The sequence below is a fragment of the Papio anubis genome, chromosome 4, assembly GCF_008728515.1.
Source record: "Papio anubis isolate 15944 chromosome 4, Panubis1.0, whole genome shotgun sequence".
NCBI classification, from domain to species: domain Eukaryota; kingdom Metazoa; phylum Chordata; class Mammalia; order Primates; family Cercopithecidae; genus Papio; species Papio anubis.
The window spans coordinates 72,304,238-72,324,598 of NC_044979.1; the positions used below are offsets into that span (position 1 = coordinate 72,304,238).

Consider the following 20,361-nt stretch of genomic DNA (forward strand, 5'->3'; position numbering starts at 1 on the left):
TAAATAGTAATGGAGATAATGGGCATCATTTGTGTGTGTGTGTGTGAGACCACAGTGGTTGTGCCTTAGAGTTTTCTCATATTAAGGAAATACTTATTCATTCTTATTTCTTCATGTGTTTTTGTTAGGAGTGGGTTTTGAATTTTCTTAAAGCCCACTGTGAGAAATTTTTTTAAAATCAGCATCTATTGAGATAATCACTTGATTTTTCTCCTGAGACCTATTAATAGAGCAAATTATATTAATAGATTTTGTAAGATTAAGCCATTCTATCATTCTTGGCATAAACCCCACAGTCTGTTTCCAGAGCTTAACTTCTTTATTTTAGTACTTCCTAGATTAGTTTCAAAGATTTGATATACTTAACGTGGAAGTGTAGTAAATCATGTAAGTTAGTATTTTTATTACTTGCCAAAACAATGTTTTGGTGAATGAGTTTAGAGGGAGAGATCATTACGGGAAGAAAAAGCCTTTTGAAAGAGCAAGGACCACTACTAACTGTGACATCATGAGCATCAACCATACCATGGCAATACTTGCCATAGCCTATTTCTACTAGCTGTTTATCTTGGGGAGTTTACTTACACCAGAGTCTTCATCTTTCAATATTTCATCAGCATAAGTTGTAGTCAATTGATCACAAACTAAAGAAATGCTAGAAAATCTCAAATGATGGAGCAATTGCTGCATTATGACAAATGGGAAGCCTACAAAATAAAATAAAATAAAAGGGCAGAATGGCAAGTTGGTTGTTTTTACAAAGGGAAACAAAATTCATGTACTTCGATTAGGGAGAGGATTTGAGTTCATATATTGTTTCATAACCTTGTTTATGTTAGAAGTTATTTTAAAATGTTATTGTCAGACATAGAGTATCTATTCCATATGATTTAAAAATCTTAGAGATTGTCAAAGATATTTACTTAATTTACACAAATGAAATGGTAGAGTTGTAAATCCAACTTCCTTTTTGCAAGTTGTGACTGAGGTCCAGGCTATGTAAAGCTGTATTTGCATGTTTAGGATCATGTCTTTCAAAAAATGCATTTGGGGATGTTTACACTGCTATTTATGGGACCAAGTGCTATTTCAGTAATTTCTTTATGGTTCTATAACTACAGATTGATTCACAGCTTATGGGCTGATATTCTTAATGTGTACAAAAAAGCCATGTTGAGATGGGAAGTATTTAAAATATTTTTTTCTCACCATTGAGTTTTCTCTTTAGATAAGTCAGTTGAAGACATTTTCTTAGTTATTTCTAATTTTTGAATGTATTTGATTAATAACATATTTTATTATAACTGTGTTAGAGTAAACATAATAATTTGAAAGTTGTCTCTTCTCATTTTCTTTAGCATGTTACACCAGACAGCTATATTCCATGCCTTGCAGACCTATGCAAAGCACTGTGGGAAGTTATGCTCAGCTATTATAGGACTATGGAATGGCATGAAAAGCATGACAACGAGGATACTGCTTCAGCTTCTGGTAGGAAAATATTTTTATTTTATTTTAAAAATTGAACTATAAATATCCCACATTACTGGAGTAAGAAGAAAGGAAAGGGGCAGGAATACCTTTGGGATTTCGAGGATTACAGTGACGATAGGCTAAATATTGAGCAAATAAAGTGATTCAGCTACTTCAAATGTTCTATTACCTTTAGAGAGTAACTGGGTCAAAGGACTTTTTAAGTGGCACATAGTACCAGTTTACAGAAGTGTGTGCTGATGGCTTTAGGACTGAATTTATAAATTTTTGTTGTTGTTAATATTATTAGTTGCAAACTAGATAAGACATTGGTCTGTCTAAATTTACTGTGAAATTAATGCTAGATGGTCAATATTAATCTATTTGGCCCATTTTCAAGTTGCAGTAATAAAGCTAGGTTCTAAGAATCAATAATTATATTGATACTTTCCTTCCTGAAAACGAAGCTAGAATTTCATTTTAAAAATAATGTCTTAAAATATTAATATTTGAATGGAAAATATAACTTTAAATGACTATGGTATAGTCAGCTAAATAATAAAGAACAAGTCTTTGAAAAATAATTGTATTTATTAATCATTCTATTTAAATTGCTTCATTTGTATAATTATTTATCTTAAGTGATTATCCTTGAACAGTAGCTGAGATTAAATATTCAGAATACTTATAAAAACAGTAAATGATTTTATCAGCGTTTTGTTTAATATGGACAAAATAAATTATACTGCACATCTTTTTTTTTTTTTGTATTACATACAATTTATTGTAGCTATTCAATCAAATTACTTTAGTAACTTCCAGTTTCTTAGGTGCTTATTTTCTGTTGTTGGGTGAGTGGACAACACACCCAAATCTCACTGTTTGATTAAACGTTTTGGTAGTTTAGAAGGCATTAGTTTAATCTTTGTCTTGACTTACAAGAAGCTTGTAAATATAGAAAACAAAATAAGAGGAAAATTATATGAATGGATTTTTATCTATTTAGAAGTATTATTGGGGAGAGTAAAGGAAGGGAGAGAAAGAGGAGAAGGCAGAGAGAAGGATGGACACACAGCCAGGATTCCAGGTCAGACTATTTTTACCCAAAACTTGTACTCTTACCCTGTACTACCTCTGGGACCATGGGCTCTGCAATCTGAGAGGTCTGGCTTCAAGTTTTCACTTACGTTTACCAAAGGTGAGAACTTGAAGACACTGCTTATTTTTTCCACTCTTCAGTTTGCTCCTAAAAGTGATCAGTTAAAAAGCAAAGCAAAACCAAACCAAACACTTAAAGAGTAGTAACACATGTACCCTACAGGGTCGTTGTAGAGTTTGGACAGCATGTAAGGTACTTACATTGGTGGTGGTTAATATGATGAAAGGAAATGGATCAAGAGATAATATAATAATAGTGAAATACCTGGAGACTGTTAAGACATATTTGCTTTTCTAGTACATTATTCAAGGAGAAACCAAAGAAAAAGTTTGGAATAGAATTAACACATATTTTAGATATCAGAATTTAGGTGACTGTTATCTATTTATTCATCATGGTAAAGCTTGCTTTTTGCTTTAGGCCAATAGTTTACATTCATTGGAGTACTGAGTCAAACTTAAAACTCTATTTGATCCTTATTACTCAACCCTCTTTGCTAAAATTTCTTCACCCTAATATGTATGTTTTATGGATATCAAGTGCTCAAGTAGTCAGCTGGTAGTATCTAGGACTGTAAAAAGTTATTTGTTCACCTGAAATTAATCATATTATATTCAGGACTAAAATTGTAGAAATTAGTAAATTGAAAATTACTCTTCATGGAACTTCATAAAACTGAAGAGGACTCTAGACTTTATCTGCTGTATCTCTTTAATGATAATATTTGATATTGTTTGATAACTTAATACTTTAATGTTCTAAGATAAAGCTCTAAAGCTGTAGTTCAGATGCACTGCTTTAGGCTGCTGGATCCCTAACAGCCATACCATGCGTGTAATAATAAGGCTTATGTTTTAGGAGTGCTCAGAGGCAAACTAGTCATGTATCTATGTATCTGAGGCCTGGCATTTCCAAGGACCTTTTACTAGTTATCAGTGGACACCTTCCCAACCTGAGACAAGATGATGACATACTTGCTTAGGTGTTCTACACAGGATATTCACACAAAAGCTTCATCTTTTTAATATGAATGTGTATGTGTATTTTTCAGTTGTCTTTAGGGGGAGATTGGTGGCAGATCACTGATCTTACCTATTAAACTAGACATTGTTAAATTATCTGGAGTGGATAAAACTATTATTCGTCATGAAAAATATAAAATATATGCATTATCACCTCACTGCCTGAGCTGTTAATGTAGACTGCCCTCTTAGCATGCATGCTAATTGATAATTTGGTTAATTGGTCCTGCAATGCCCTTCTCACAGCCTTTTACATGGTCTTGCAGTAGGCAGTATTAAGAACCTGGTCTTTGGGCCCACACTGACTCAGGTAGATTCCCAGCCTCAGTCACATATGATCTCAGTGGTCTTAGGTATAGTTAGCATTTCATAGTCTAAGTTTATTTATCTTACCAAATGGGTTTACTTCTAATACCTATTGTTTGACATTGTTTTGATTGTATAAATATCAAACATATTTTCTGTATCTTACATAGACTTATAATGTATGAGAGGCGAAATAGAAAATATTTGGAAAACAAACACAAATTGGATTAAATCTAAAAATATTTATGTCTTTTATTTTTAGAAGGGAATAATATGATAGGTACTGAAGAAACTAATTTTGATCGTGGCTACATAAAAAAGAAATTAGAACATGGACTTACACGAATATGGCAGGTTTGGTTTTTTTAATATTATTTTTTTCACAGAAGCAATATAATTGTCATGTCAAAGTTGTTTTAGAAATTCAGTTTTAAGTTTTCTATATGTGTATTCTTTGCAGATTTAATCATATGTTTCTGTTTGGAATTAGGCTATCATTTAATTTCTGTAATGTATTTGGTGATTGTATTTGCACTATGAATGGCAGGAAGAAAAAAGACTTAATTTGAAAATCTCCATTGGAAATATTCATATATGCCTTGAGTACATTTTTTGTTTTAGAGGCCCAGAGAATTTCCACTATCATAAAGAAATGTATGTTTTCTCAGTGAGATGTTCTGTTTATTTTTATTTCATTTATCTGTGTTTCCTTAATTTTTTTTTCCTGTTAATTTTAGAAAAGGAGTAACTAAGTAGGTAGCATACTTAGGTCAGATTATAGCTCAGAATGAACAATTTGTTTTTTTTTCTCAGTCAGTGATCTTTGTGCCTTGAGGGAATCTTACATGCTAATTGGCTGAATATATCTGGTTTTAGCCCATTTGGGCTCCTATAACAAAATATTCTAGACTGGTTAGTTTATAAACACAGAAGTTTATTTCTCAGAATTCTAAAGGCTGGAAGTCAGAGAACCGGGTGCCAGCGTTGTTGGAAGGGCCTGCTTCCTGGTTCATAGACATTGTCTTGCTGTATCCTCAAATAGTGGAAGGGATGAGGGAGCCCTCTGGGGTCCCTTCTATAGGGGAACTAATGCCATTAATGACGACTCTACCTTCTTGATTTAATCACCTCACAAAGTCCCCACTTTCTAATATATTATCACCTTGGAGGTTAGAATTTCAGTATAGGAATTTTGGGTAGACACAAACATTCAGTCCGTAGCAGTATCTTATTAAGTTTTTCTTTGCAATTTAGTAGCTCAGTTGTTATAATCAGATAATTTGTTACTTCTTAGATCACAGTGTAATTTCTTTGAAGATAACTTACTCTTTTTGGACTTCTTTGAACCCTGGAAGACTATAGACCCTTTGGCCGTGTTATGGTCTTTTAAAATGTATTTTTGATTTTTCTAATGAGGCTGATCTTTATTTTGACCATCTTTTTTTTTTTTTTTCTTTATATTTATTTATTTACTATTTTTTGAGGCAAGGTCTCATGTTGTCACCCAGGCTGGAGTGTGGTGGCAGGATCATGGCCTAGTGCAGCCTCGACCTCTTGGGCTCAGGTGATCTTTCTGCCTCAGCCTCCTGAGTAGCTGGGACCACAGACATGTACCACCATGCCTAATTTTCTTAAATTATTATTTGTGTACATGGGGTCTTGTTACGTTGCCCAGATTGGTCTTGAACTCCTGGGCCCAAGTGATATTCCCGCCTTGGCCTCCCAAAGTGTTGGGATTGTAGGCGTGAGCCACAATGCCCAGCTTGACCATCTTTTATAGGATGTGTTTTGAAAAAAATTGTTTAGGAAAACTTATTTTGAGAACGTAAATTTCTTCATGAATCAGTATTTATAATTTAGTGCTCTTCTATTTTTGATAATTTTGTATTGGATATGCTATTTGATTTTATACTTTAGTATTTGAAATTTATTTATGTAGTGGTTGTAAGAGGTTTGACATATATTTTCTCATTTGACTGTATTAAACTCATATAACCATATTAAACATTTATTAAAATTAAATAAATAATGTATCATTGTGGATTTAGGCTGACTTTTTTCTGAATATTAATGCATAAAAAGAAAGGAAAATCTTATAGTTATTGAATATACACCCAGGGTCAGATATGATTTGTTTCTGACTTAGTCTCCCAGTAGGCCTTAATTGTACTTAGTTAAAATTTTACAATCTATGATAGAATTTCTGGTAATTCAATGTACTTGGAAATACTGACTTGGCACTTTATGTAGCTAGTTTCCATTCAGTTTGGCAACCTGATGGCATTCCTGATATAGGAAATGGGATTGTCTCTATTATGTCTCCCTTAAGGATGTTGGCTATTGGCCTAAATAGATACTTATTAACAAATTAGGAATATATTCCTGTCTCATTTTAATCTGGAACTATAGAGTAAATGGTTCTGAAAACTTATTTTCTGTATTTTGGGTTTGCTTGATTTTTTTTTTTTTCTTTGTCTTACAGGATGTTCAGCTAAAAGTAAAAACCTACTTGCTTGGAACCGATTTGTCTATATTCAAATATGATGATTTCATCTTTGTTTTGGACATAATCAGCAGGTAGTGTTTAAGATCTTGTCTTATTCTTTAGTTTGAGTCATTCAACCATGATAATCAAAGAAATCATGAACCTAGTGAGCTCTCATCTATAACTTCTTTATGGAAATGAAGATAATTTTTGCTGCTAAGTTTGTGAGTGTATTTAAATATTTCTGCCCTTTGGATGTTTGTAAACCTTTATGAATTTGTGGTCTTTAGAATTTTTTTCACATATCCAAATTTTAGCGATTTTTTTTAGTCTTTGAAGAAAGAGAACCCGCACTTCTTTTTCTCTATAAGGATGTTGCTGAAATTTACTGAAACCTTTTTATCCAACTAGGTTGATGCAAGTTGGAGAAGAATTTTGTGGTAGCAAGTCTGAAGTTTTACAGGAATCTATTAGAAAACAAAGTGTCAATTATTTCAAAAATTACCATAGGTAAGAACTCTAATAAAATATGAATGGACTTATTTAGGTAATGAGAATACTTTTGTCTAATACTTAATCTTATAGCATTAATTGATTTTAAACCATTACTTTTGAATTTGAATGTGTTGCAGCTTTTTTAAGATGGCTAAGGATTTTTTTAACCAAAATATGATGAAATGTTCTCATTACATATTCATTGTACATTTTAAAATATTCTTTGTCTTGAGGGGCTTAAAATATTGAACTGATTTCTTTATGAGTAAAACATGATTATTAGATCAAGGTTCACAGAAAGAATTTGGCTGCTGTTCCATTACCTGCATACATATGCGTGTGCTTATAAGGAATTTAAATCAGTGCTCAGTGAGGGGGTGCTTGAGAGTATCTATCTTTTAGAAGTAAGAAGGCTTCTACAGGAGAGGATGTGATATTCAGAATTTCGCTATAAAGCCAAATTTGTATACTTCATTGCTTTGCAAAACAATCACTGCTAATATTTAAAAGAGTGACTAGGAATGATTTGGGTAGAGGAGGAAGGTGGGAAAGAATGTTCATAATAGTGGTGTGATTATATGCTTACAGCAGCAGTAAATTGAAGGAAGGGAGAGCTAACATTAGATTTTTCTTCATATAAGCTAGACCCCAAGTTGTATCCCTTACATGTATTTTGTCCTTTGAGTTGAGTTTCATGTTACTTTTTATTCTGAACTTTTACTTTTTACAATTGAATTTAAGTTTTGATTTCCTTATTTGGTGCCAAAGAGAGTCATGATTTGAAATTCTGCTTTTGCTCCTTGTTCATAGTCAGTACCTGCTCACAGTGATATATGCCGTGTCAAAAGAGAGATGACTGAACACCAAACTGTTGATTATTATTAAATATATTTGAATACAAGTTGTCTATGTTAATTGTAAACAAGTAAATTGTTTGAAAAAGATTTAAGTTGAACTATACCAAAGCAAAGCCCTTGAGTTTCACAACTGAGAGTGTTTAAAAATTTTTTAGAAACTTAATTGAATAAACCTCAGGGAAACGGTGGGAAGGGACCAACAGGAAACCCTAACACTGCGTTTATTTATAACTTCCTTGTCTGCTAAAACTTAAGCCCTGACTAAATGAAAAGGCTGGCCCTATTAACATTCCTGTATAGAAGGGGGAGGGGCCTGTTAATCATGGATAGGGAAATAAAATGGAAACACAAAGGAGCCAGAAGCCTCACTTTCCTTGCAGTATGAAGGCACACCAAATGTCTCTCTTCCCAGAGATTGCTTCATATCCAACATGACAACTGGGATGACTTTTGGTGTTCCCAGTGTCTAGGATGTGTGTACAATATAAAAACACTGATTTATTTAGTGGCTTCCATTCTGCATTCTGTTTTACTTATTATCAAAAGGTGTCTGTCATCTGTAGCAACTAGCTAGGGGCATTTTGACCATAATGGAAATTCCTCACAGAGTTCACATTAATGAAATTAGAGAATACAGAAACGAATCACTTAAATCTTCCCCAAACACTCAACATTTTAAAGAACTTCTCTTAGAAACATTTGTGAAACTTATTTCTCATTGAAGTGGCTGTGCTATATTATTAGAAGTAAAGCTGGGTTGAGTAATGGTAGACTTGGGTTATTGTCCCATTTTTTGCTGCTTACCAACTGTCTGATATTGGCAAATCACTTAACCTCTCTGGCCTGTGATTCTATGAATTGTAAAATGAAGTGGCCAGATTAAAAGGTCTCCATAAGTGTTGCCTAGACATCTTGACCCGTTTTCTTGCAGTATTGTATATTGTAAAAATTGGGGCAGGTTAAACAGCAAAGATTTAATTATTACTTAGTATTCTTCTTTTTCCCTAGTATTTAAACAGAAGTTTAAGGTAGTCTAGTTTCTGTCCTGTCTGTAGTCATTTTTGCTCTGACAGTTGCATCGGGAAAATTATGGTGGAAGTCATTTCGTAAAGTTGGTGCAAACCATCAGTGTGTTCTAAGGTACATTTATTTCTTTACAAAACAAGGTAAACTTGACACGAACTTTAGAAATGATGCTAGTGTCCATACATTGAATTGACTAAAGTCATTACATTAGCCAGTGATAAATCTAAATCTGCAAAATCCCAATTTAATATTCCCTTTGCCAATCATACTAAATAAATACTGAAAAACTATATGGAACATGGTGAAATATAGATGAAGTGTGTTCTTACTTTGCTAATAGAAGTGTTTAAATGTGCATACAGTTTGTTTCATGGTCCTCTGCTGCCAAATAGAGCTCTTGAGGATGAAGAAATTCTTGAACCAAATTATTCTGACTTTGAGTCCATTTAAGCTATTGGTTTGAAGTTACAGGGATAATAAAAAGATAAAAATAGGAGCAGTTTCTTTTTGGTGGGGCATCTACTTATGAAATGTATTAATGTTAGTTGTGGTAGTCGTATAAAAGTTTGCATTCCACTATCTTTTTCTAGGATAAAACTGTATGAACATATGAGGGAACACAGCCCCTATTATTGTTTCTACTTCTCAAAAGTATAAGTTTCATTTCCCCCCATTTTTTAAAATATTCAGATACTAAGTTTATGTACACCCAAAGAACACTATTCTGTCAGATGTTGGAGAATTTCTAAAAGCATAAATATTCTAATTTAAACATTAATGACATAAAAATTATACAGCAATGTATAGTTGTCAAAATATTCTATTTAATAAGTACATTTTATTTTGTAATTACTCTAGTAATCAAAGCTTATAAAATGTTTTCAAGGATCCTAAAATTGCATTGACTGGTGTTAGAAGAGAGAAGTCACCTATCTTTTTAGAAGAAAATACAACAAAGTAGATGAAATAAACAAATTCCTTATAAAGCCAAACTTAATGAGCTCACAAAACAAAATATAGAAAATATGAATAGTCCGATGTCTTTTGAAGAAATTATATCTGGGCTTCAAAACATTTCCATAAAGAAATCTCCAGGCCTGCTGATGTCACTGGTAAATTCTACCAAACTTTAAAGGAGAAAACAATACTAACACAACTTTTTCATAAAATAGAGAAAGAGGGAATGTTTTATAACTTATTTTATGAGGCCAGCATAGCATTGATACCAAAGCATAACAAGAGGACATTAAAAAAGGAAAATGACAGACTAGTATCTCATAAGAACATAGATGCAACATCCTAAACAAAATATTGGCAGATTTAATTCAGTGATACCTAAAAAGGTTAATATGCTGTGAACAGGTAGGATTTATTATAGGAGAGCGTGAGTTGGCTAAACGTTAAATTAAGAAATTTAATTTACCAATTGACAGAATACAGGAAAATATCATAGTTATTATTTTAATAGACGGAGAAAATAATTTTGATAAAAATTCTACCCCAGTTCATGATTTTGAGAAATTGTGTTTTTGTGTAATTTTAACTTTCCTTCTAATTATGTTCTCATATTTAAAGTGTGCCCTTTGTTAACAGCTTATCAAGTTTGGTCTCGTTTTGTTGTTGTTGATGTTGTTTTACCAACTGAGAAAAATATATATAATATAAAAAGTAAAAATATATATGATTGATCCAAAAAATGCAGAAAGAGAAAATTTCTTTAAAATATTTAACATTTTTAGATATCAAACAGCAATATGATGGGTTTAAACCTATTAATAATTATGTCAATAAATACATTAAATGTAAATGGAAAAACGGTTATATGAAAACATAACAGTTGTCAGACAAGATTTTAAAACAACATTAGGGGCCAGGCGCAGTGGCTCACGCCTGTAATCCCAGCACTTTGGGAGGCCAAGGCAAATGGATCACGAGGTCAAGAGTTCAAGACCAGCCTGGCCAAGATGGTGAAACTCGGTCTGTACTAGAAATACAAAAAAATTAGCTGGGCATGGTGGCAGGTGCCTGTAATCCCAGCTACTCTGGAGGCCGAGGCAGGAGAATCGTGTGAATCTGTGCGGCAGAGGTTGCAGTGAGCCAAGATCACGCTACTGCACTCCAGCCTGGGCGACAGAGTGAGACTGTCTCGGAAAAAAAAAAAAAATACATTCTTGTAATGGTTACCGCCAACATTTCAATATGCACTTATGTTCTACTGTAGTCTACCTTAGGTGGTATACTTCCAGAATAATGCAGGAACCAACTTTGTAACTGCGTTTACCTTCTCTTACCTTTTTGGTGTTTTGTCATATACTTTTACTTCATATATTATTTTGTATACATTTTTTATGCCTAGGGTTGACTACGCTTCTTCAATCTGGGTTGTACCTTTTATCACTGTATTAGTTTTAAATTGCTGTGTAATAAATACCACAGCAGATTATCCCCTAGGGCCTCCAGAGAGTGGAGCTCTGCTAACACCTTGATTTCAACCCACTGATACTGATTTTCAGGCTCTGGCCTCTAGAACTGTGAGAGAATAAATTTCTGCTTGTTTAAGTCACCTAGTTTGTGGTAATTTGTTACAGCAGCCACAGGAAACTAATACAGAGTAGAACTACTGGGTCCTGTGGTAACTCTCTCTGTTTAACATTTTGAGGAACTGAATCACACTTTTTTCCAAAGTCATGATACATTTTACGTTCCTACTAATACTGTATGAGGGTTCCAATTTCTCCAAAACCTTGTCACCACCTGTTGTTTTCTGTCTCTGATTATGGTTGTCCTAGTAGGCATGAAGTGGTATCTTATTATGTTTTGGGTTTGCATTTCCCTGATAACTAATGATGTTTAGCAGCTTTTAAGGTGCTCATTGGCCTTTTGTATATCTTCTTTACAGAAATGTTTGTTCAAAGCTTTCATCCATTTTGAATTGGGTTATTTGTTTTTTATTATTGAGTTGTCAAGTTTTGTACATTTAGTTCTTACCTTAGGACTGTGATCCACTTGAGGTAATTTTTGTATGTGGTATGAGCTATGAGCACAATCACTTTTGGGAATTCTTGGCCTTTATGTCTTCAAATATTGCTTTTGCTTATTCTCTGTCCTTTCCATCCAATTGCCTGCATAATAAATGTTTTGACTATCTCACATATCTCTTATGATCTTTTGTTTCTTCCTTTTTTTTTTTCGAATTTTTGCTTCAGTTTAGATATTTTCTATTGATCTTTGAGTTCATGAATGCCATCTTCAGCCACCCCTAGACTGCTGTTTTACTTATCCAATCAGTTTTTAATTGGAAGTGTATTTTTCAGTTCTTGAATGTCTATTTGATTCTTTTATTGTTTGTTTTTCTTATTGCAGTTATTTGAAATTCTCTTTTCTATGCATTTTATACATTTTTTCTATTTTATTTAACTTATAATAATTATCTTAAAGTCCTTGTCTGTTAACTCTAGTATTTGGAGCAATTCCTGATTTTTACAGATTCATGTATTTATTGTCTCTTTATTTTGAACCTGTGGATTTAAAAAAATCTAGATTTCATTTTTAGCATGGTACTAACAACTTGTGGTAGAAAGAGGAAGAACAGGGCAGGCACTGGCCCTTTTGTCAACTGAAAATAAGGTTTGTTTTTCTGGGACTGCCTATATCATGTGCTGATTACTCAGGATAGACAGTAAGAACAATAGCATTAAAGAAAGAAGAGATCAGTATGGCATAAGTGATTAGTGGAATGTCAAATATATATGTGTCTTACCTGCTCACGTAATTTGTAAATGCTTTGTAGAGACAGGCACTGAGCTAAATGTTTTCAGAAAGTGATAATTATCTTGCTATTGTAGCTTTACTAGGTATGATTCAGATCTGTGCTGTTTAACGTAACGTGTTAGTATTTATGATCTCATATAATCTGTAGATTTTTCTTTATGTTTTAGCATCGATATATGTATCAGCTAAGGATATTTATGTGAGTTAGAGACAAGCTTTTAATTTAGTCCCCTAATAAAACTGTCATTTCCTATGCATTACTTTTGCAATATAGTAAAAATATTTAGTTTAGTAACATTTGAGAGAGTTTTTCTGTCAAGGATGATAAGATACTAACTAACAAAAGTAAACATTTCTGTCTACTGTATTAATCCCAATGGGTTCTCAGAGTTGATTATGATCATGACATTAATCCTATAATTATTTGTATTGTACATTATTTCCTCAATTCTTGTGTGCAGTGCACTTTTCTCACTTTTTGGAGTGTTCATTTTCTTTTTTTAAGAACACGGCTCGATGAACTGAGAATGTTCTTAGAGAATGAGACTTGGGAACTTTGTCCTGTTAAGTCAAATTTCAGCATCTTGCAACTTCATGTAAGTGTTTCTTAAGAACAAAGAAATCTGTCGTTTAGTCATCTTTTTTACCCTTTTTCTTTGAAAAAAAAGTCTGCAAATATATGGAAACATTTATAAAATAAATTAAGGAGCAGTCTCTTATCTTCCTTCCTTGAAAGTCATTAGTTTTACAGGAATGACCCTTTTATGGTTGTGAAAAATCAGTCTTCTTTTATAAAATTCAGTTTACATACTTCAGGAAATCTCTTTTGCCTAAAAAGAGTTACAGTTAAAGTGATATTTTTTGTTTGTTTTGAATTCCAAAAAGGGCTGACTGCTGTATTTAAATTTTGCAAATAATTAATTAGCTATATTTTGGCATAGTTTAATACATATACAAATATAATACAAATAATTATATTTATAGAATTTTTTTATTCCTTAAAGGGGCTAGTAAGTTCCTAATTTGTGCTGCAATTCTTTGCCTGTAATGAAAAAATGCCTCAGATATAAAAGAGGCACTTATAAAAAATACTGTTAACTAATTTGTATTAGTTAATCAGTTCCTCAAATACTTACAGAATAAGCAATCTGTGAAAAAGTCTTTAATTAGTTTGATTTTTCCCTTGGTTGAAACACATTGTAGATAAATATTCCTGTGTGAAAGATTGTGTTCTGCAAATACCAAGTGTCAAAATGCAGTGCATATAGTTAGATTCTTGTTCAGAAAGTACGGGGTCTTTAGTTTTTGCCTTTGGAAGGAATAGCTTTCTAGAAAGCAACTTTCTTACTCTGGATAAATGTACAGAATACGTAATTAGAAGTTTTTTTTGATAGGGATTGATTGTCTTTATGCTCATATTGTACAATAGCTTCTTATCCAGTTTTTTTATATTGTTTTCCTATTATAGAAATATTAAAAACACTGGAACATAGTGATTATTAAATGCTTTAAAGACAGCAAAATTGATGTTAATGTTAATTAGTATTAACATAACAATTAACATTAAATTAACATAGGATTTACGAGTTCTCAAAGATTTAAGGTAATTCCTTAACATTATTTAGAATTCTAAGTTTAACATTCATTTTAGAATATCTATTAAATAATTTTATTTGAACTCCTTTTTAACCATCAGATTGTGTGTGTGTGTTGCGACATTGTCACACTTAGTATAATTGTAAGACATGTTTTTTAAAAAAGGCATGTTGAAGCATTCCCATCTAGGTGAACATTATCTCCTTTAAAGTAGTTACCTTGAAAACTATTCACAACTTAGTGTTCACCTGACATGCATTCCTGTGGATTGGATTTTCTAAAAATTAGTCTCGTTTATGTATATTCACTCCTTGTTTAGAATTATAAAAATAATGGCATGATTCTTAGGCATTATTAATGTATATGATTAAATGTATAGTTGAAATGTAAAAGGAAAATAAACACATATCATTTAATACAACAAGTCAATGTACCTTTCAAGAATTTTAAGAATACCTTTCAAGAATATCATTGAAATTTATATTTGGGATTTAAATATTGGGATTATTCCATTTAGTGAAAAGAAAAATGTTTGTTAAATTTTGTGATAAATCATTAAATCAAGATTTTGGTAATTCAAAGGAACTTTAGAGATTATTCCCGCTTTTCCTCTAATTAGCTGTGTGAGGTTGAACTTTGCACTGAATCCCTTCAAACTGCCTCAGTTTCCTCATGTGATTAATGCATAATTTAGACTAGGTCTTACAACTCTTTAGCTTTGCTAGGAGTAGAGGACACATCATATGACTTTGGCATATATGTTCGTGTTGTCTGTTTCTTGGTATATAGAGAAAAGTAAATGAAAGTTTGTAGGCATCAATGTAACACATATACACTTCATACTTTGTTTCTGATGTATTTGTATAGAATATCTTAAGTGGTGCCAACATATGAAAAAGCATAGTGTTTTACTTTAACAATTAGTTTTCGTAAATGACTTTATTGATTAGGATTTTTGCTGTTCTGTTAAAATTTTTAGAAGACATCATTCAGATTTCTTAAGCTATTTTAAAAGATGATCTCCGCAGTTTCTTAAAGGAAGCCAAAAGTAGTTTGATGCAGATGATACTGTTTTAAGTGATATCATTCGCTGAGTTGTCTTTAGGAAAGCCTTTAGACATGTATTTCTAAGTGTGTACTTTTAGATAACTTGAAAGATTTAAAAGTCAATAACTTGAAGATCAAGATGTTGTTTTTCTGCTAAGTCTACATTTATATTGAGGGATTCAGTTTATGTGTTAGAATTTTATTGTTGCTAAAAGGTATCTGGCTCCTTTTTTAACATCTAGGAATTTAAATTCATGGAACAGTCTCGCTCCCCATCAGTTTCACCTAGTAAGCAGCCAGTCTCAACTTCTTCAAAAACAGTGACCTTGTTTGAGCAGTACTGTAGTGGTGGGAATCCATTTGAAATTCAGGCCAACCACAAAGATGAAGAAACAGAAGATGTCTTAGCTTCTAATGGGGTATGTGGTGTATGTGAAACATAAGTGAGATTTTTTTTAGTTTAAAACTGTTCTACTCAATGAGCAAGGCAATTTACTACATTGGCTATGAATTATTATTTAAAAAGATATCCATTTACTACCCATTTATGTATCCATTTACTACCACCCTGCCCACCTATATACTTAATGTATCTATGATATTACATTTATAGATAATGACTTTACAATATGCTTTGTTGACCTTGTCCTCTTGAATAGTAAATTTTCCCTTTATGTTTGCTTTATGTTCTTATTACATGATGTTCTTATCAGGTTGCTAATCAAATAGTAGTATAATTTCTTCACTGAATATTTATGTGATATATTATGTGAATATGATGTGATATATTGTGAGATGAGTGAGGGAATGGATATCATCTACCCTTTTTCTCGCCACCCTTTATGGGTCACAGATTGCTTTTGTTCCATGTCCCTTTGTCTAAGAGAAAGTGGTAATGTCTTGCTTAATTGCTTGGCAGGGATATTTTTTTGAGATTTAGAAGTACAATGTTTTAACAACACTTTTTAGGACCTCAAAAACAATATTAACTGGATGTAGTGTGAATTAATGTAAAGGATTTGAAGGCAGATAATGAATATCATCTTTATTATTTATGCGCTGTGTGGCCCTTGGCAAATTATTTTAACTTTGTGACCCTCAGTTTCTCCATATTTACAGTGAGAGGAATGCTTGCTTCACAGCTACTTGCATGGTATTTTCACAGTATTTTACTTGATTTAATAAGTTGTTTGATGGTTTCTTCTGATCTTCATAATTTCCATAATGACTCAATATAATTTTTATTTTTGATTGATGAAGCTAAAGTGAAAACCATTCAGATGTGACAAAAATATGTTGAAGGATTTGTCTTTATATTTTATGTTAGTTTTAGAATTTATTTTTCATTTGGTGAAGATGAAATTCATGAAGTTTAAATTGTTTCATAGTAAGCCATATTTAAAATTATGATTCAGTGATTCTTTGTGACATTTTGCCTCTGTGAAATTGACTAAACTGAGAGGAATTTAAAGTCATTCCAATTATTTTGGAATGACATATCTCTCTATAAAAGTGATTCACTAACTAAAACTTACATAACCTTTGATTCCCATTATTTGCAGCAGTGTGTTCTATAAAGTTGCTGTGAGTATTGATTTAACAAATACTCAGCCATTACTCCCAGAGCAAATATAGGATTAGGTTCCTATAAACCTCTGGTTACAACATATTTATCAGCCCATCAGTACATAATCTGAATTCATAGTCAACAACACCATAACTCTTGCCTAAATGAAGCTTATCAGACACACATATTTTATTTCTAAGGCACATCACAGCCTTCTTGTGCTTAGAAACACTAGACAGCACTTCAGGGCTACACTTGTGGTGGCATTCTAAACAGTTAAATCACCAACAAAAAGCACAAAAATACAAAGCACTTGGCACTAAATAGGTCATGAAAAGGAAACTTGTTTATAGTATGAGAGCCTAAGCAAGAAGACAGAGCATGCTTTGTATTCAGCTGGGAACATGCATGTTGGATGACTCAAACTTTTCACTGTTCTGCACATTTATGAATGACTCCAGAAATACCATAAGTGTTGACTTTAGGGTTACAAATAAATTTCAGTGAGCAGGCAAATTTGCAAACATTGAATCCTCAAATAATGGGTATCTGTGATACGATGTGGTCACAAAACTCTGTTGTTGTAATCAGGACATCCTAGTTTGTGTAGAATACCTTTCTGCATAGCATCAGGATCACATTGTGTATAAGTATAAAGGAGTACCTGTAAGGCTTGTTTGCAGTTATTAATGTGTGATCCTCATCTTCCCAGGTGCAACTTATGTCCTTGAGAATCAGGGTCCACATCTAAATACGACCTTTTTATTAACAGACTCTAAAAAATAGTTGTTGAATTAGGGGACTAAATTATTTCCATGTTGTTATCATACTGGTTTTCTCAACTGTCATGTGGAGATAAAACTTCCTCAGAGAAGTGTCTGTACAATTAAATGAGATAATTCATGAAAGAACTTAGCATAATACTTGGTTAAAAACTCAATGTTAGCTATTATTTAATCATACTAATATTAGCCATTATTTAATCATATTAATCTATAACATTAATAGATGATGATGATGAAAGTGCTGTCACTGCTTCCTTTACTGTGCATGAATTCCACTGTCCTTTCCCGTGCTGGCATTGGGCCATGGTGCCATAAAGATGATGAAAATGTTAGGAAGACATCTTTCCTCTCAGGAGTAAATCCACCATTTTTGTCCTCATTCTCAGCAGGTCACTGTGTTCTAAGCTTAATTTTCTAAGCTGCCCTTGAAATTAACTCTTATAGTGAATTAAAACATCAGCATGTGTGTTGTGCATGTTTATTAAGCTGAAGTAATACTTCCAGAGTGCCAGAATTGGATATTGAACCTCTTTTTAATGAATTTTATTAGCAAATTGGAAATAAGTATGGTGAAACTTCTGAGAGACTTTAAGTAAAAAAAAACAAAAAAAACAAAAAAAACGTGCTTATGTGTACTCTTCTTCTCTTTTTAGGCCTAGTGGAATGTTTGTTAGGTTTTCATTTATGGTGATTTTATTTTGTTGCACATTTTCAAGCTTTTATAGGTGTAATATTTTTCTTTTGTGCTGATTAAGGTAGAATGATGAAGACAATGGAAGAATAATCAGATTCTTGGTGACAACATTAAAACTAAACTACGGATTTTCTTGTATTTAGCGGTTTCTTGTAAAATTGAGTACTTTCGCTGTGTTGAGACACCCCACGAAACGAGGCCCTTTATACTCATTTTTTAATATCCTGTGTTTTCTTCAGTATGAATCTGATGAACAAGAAAAGAGTGCCTATCAAGAGTATGACAGTGACAGTGATGTTCCTGAGGAACTCAAACGAGACTATGTGGATGAGCAGACAGGAGATGTTCCTGTGAAAAGGTGATTGTTCTTAAATTGTGTGGTATTTAGCATTTTATCTTGTGCTCTTAACATATAGGATTTCCTTTAAGGTTAAGAAGAAACAAAAATTATGTTTTTTGGTACTTATTATGTCACCTGACAGAAGTTAGTATGTTTTAAATGATTCCTGGAAGGCTAAAAATGTGTTTTTCCTCCTAACATTTCATAACTGGATTTCATGAAAAATAAAATAGTTATATGAAAAGTTCTGCCTAGCAAAACCTTTGCCAGCATCTCACAAATCAGTTCATTTAACTATGAACTGGATTGTTAATGTGTCAAAAAAGAAATTGATTTAGCCATTTAAAAGTTCTTAAATGGCTAGTTTTAATGTAGCTTTCCTTTGAGTTATGTAGTGTGTTTGACATTGCTTTTTGTAGCAAGATTCTAATTCCTTTTTTATGGCATCACGAAGTTAGTCATTTTTAAAAATCTGTTAAAATTATTGTCGAAAATATTGGGCATAATCAAAGAGATTAGTTTTTGCAGAGGAAAAAGCCTTTAGATTTATAAAATCAATCCTGCCTTTGGTGGCCATTTATGCGATTTACATAGATAAATAAAAAAACCTCAAGGAGAAAATGATCATTTGTTTTGTATGTGGAGTTCTTGCTTCAATCTTGTAAACACAGAAAATCACCACTTATTTCCCCTGTGTCATTTTTGTTCACTATTTGAACTTTCCACCAAGATGTCCTATTAGTGGTTGAGTTTTGTTTTATGATAAACTGACCTCTTCAAAACTATGATAATTATAACAGAATTTTTTCTTACCTTTTGCCAGTTAAATGGGCCTGTTTCTGGAATGTTGAAATGACTTGATTTCATGACTATCATACGTTTAGTGACTATAAATGTACTTTTTTTTCTTAATGGTAGTAACGATAAGTATACTCTTACCGTTTAACGCCAAGCTACCTATTTAATACTGTTTAACTTGAAATCCCGACTGAAATAATACTGTTTTCAAAAGTGAGCAATTCACCAAATTGTAGCTATTTTAATTGAAAAAATTTGTTCTATTGGTTTTTGCATATGTATGATATTAAGTGTCAGTATGATCTACTGTGAACTAAATAGAACTATTTTGTTGGAATTCTTTATTAGATGTTTTGGGCATATTTTGGCCAAAAGGAAAGGTCTATTTGAATTGAAATATACAAGTAAGATAGTGTCTGCCATGTGTATATACCTCCTTTTTTGGTAGGGTTACTGCAGCCCCCTAAACTTACCCCTAAGAAGTTTGAATTGAACGAATTAGTGCCTGAAGCCAATACATTAAGAGTTATTATCAATTCTAACTTGTGTCTCTTGAGTTGACCACTTTTTCTGGCATTTCACCACTACCATTATAGTTTATCCCAAAATTATCTCTGTGCCAGATTATTAAATCAACTCCTTTACCTTGGATTCTTGTCTCTAGGCTTGCCCCATTCCAAACAACTCTTAGATTTAAATTTAGGGTTTTTTTTTTCATAGTTACAAATTTAATCTTGCTGTTTTTCTGGTTAGCTTTTAGTGACTCACCACTGTATTCAAGATAAGGTTCATATCCCTGAGGTTTGATTGCTTTCAGGGATATCCGGCCTTTACTTGCCTCCTTTCTTATTACTTTCCCCTCTGTTCATTTCTTCTACTTGCGAATGTGGTGAACTCCTTGTACTTTTCTGAGCACACTCTGTTCTCTCTTATCTCTAAC

General features: G+C 32.6%; 1 protein-coding gene and 1 long non-coding RNA gene across 4 annotated transcripts in view; one reads left to right on the forward strand and one right to left on the reverse strand.

Annotated features, from left to right (window-relative positions):
* The window catches only part of VPS50 (VPS50 subunit of EARP/GARPII complex), a 118,194-nt gene that overhangs the window by 57,464 nt on the left and 40,369 nt on the right, over positions 1-20,361 (forward strand). Inside the window, exons 13-20 of one of the 2 annotated variants that reach the window (XM_021936035.2) lie at positions 1,359-1,491; positions 2,480-2,560; positions 4,223-4,314; positions 6,443-6,537; positions 6,857-6,955; positions 13,100-13,190; positions 15,480-15,656; positions 18,523-18,641. In XM_021936035.2, the coding sequence (XP_021791727.2) occupies positions 1,359-1,491; positions 2,480-2,560; positions 4,223-4,314; positions 6,443-6,537; positions 6,857-6,955; positions 13,100-13,190; positions 15,480-15,656; positions 18,523-18,641 (887 nt within the window). The remainder of the gene's footprint in view (positions 1-1,358; positions 1,492-2,479; positions 2,561-4,222; positions 4,315-6,442; positions 6,538-6,856; positions 6,956-13,099; positions 13,191-15,479; positions 15,657-18,522; positions 18,642-20,361) is intronic. The other variant, XM_021936036.2, reaches the window with a different exon arrangement.
* Positions 1-20,361, reverse strand: part of LOC103883077 — a 48,576-nt gene that overhangs the window by 153 nt on the left and 28,062 nt on the right. For both annotated transcript variants that reach the window (XR_004183208.1, XR_002521084.2), the window contains exon 2: positions 586-707. This is a non-coding gene — a long non-coding RNA (uncharacterized LOC103883077). The remainder of the gene's footprint in view (positions 1-585; positions 708-20,361) is intronic.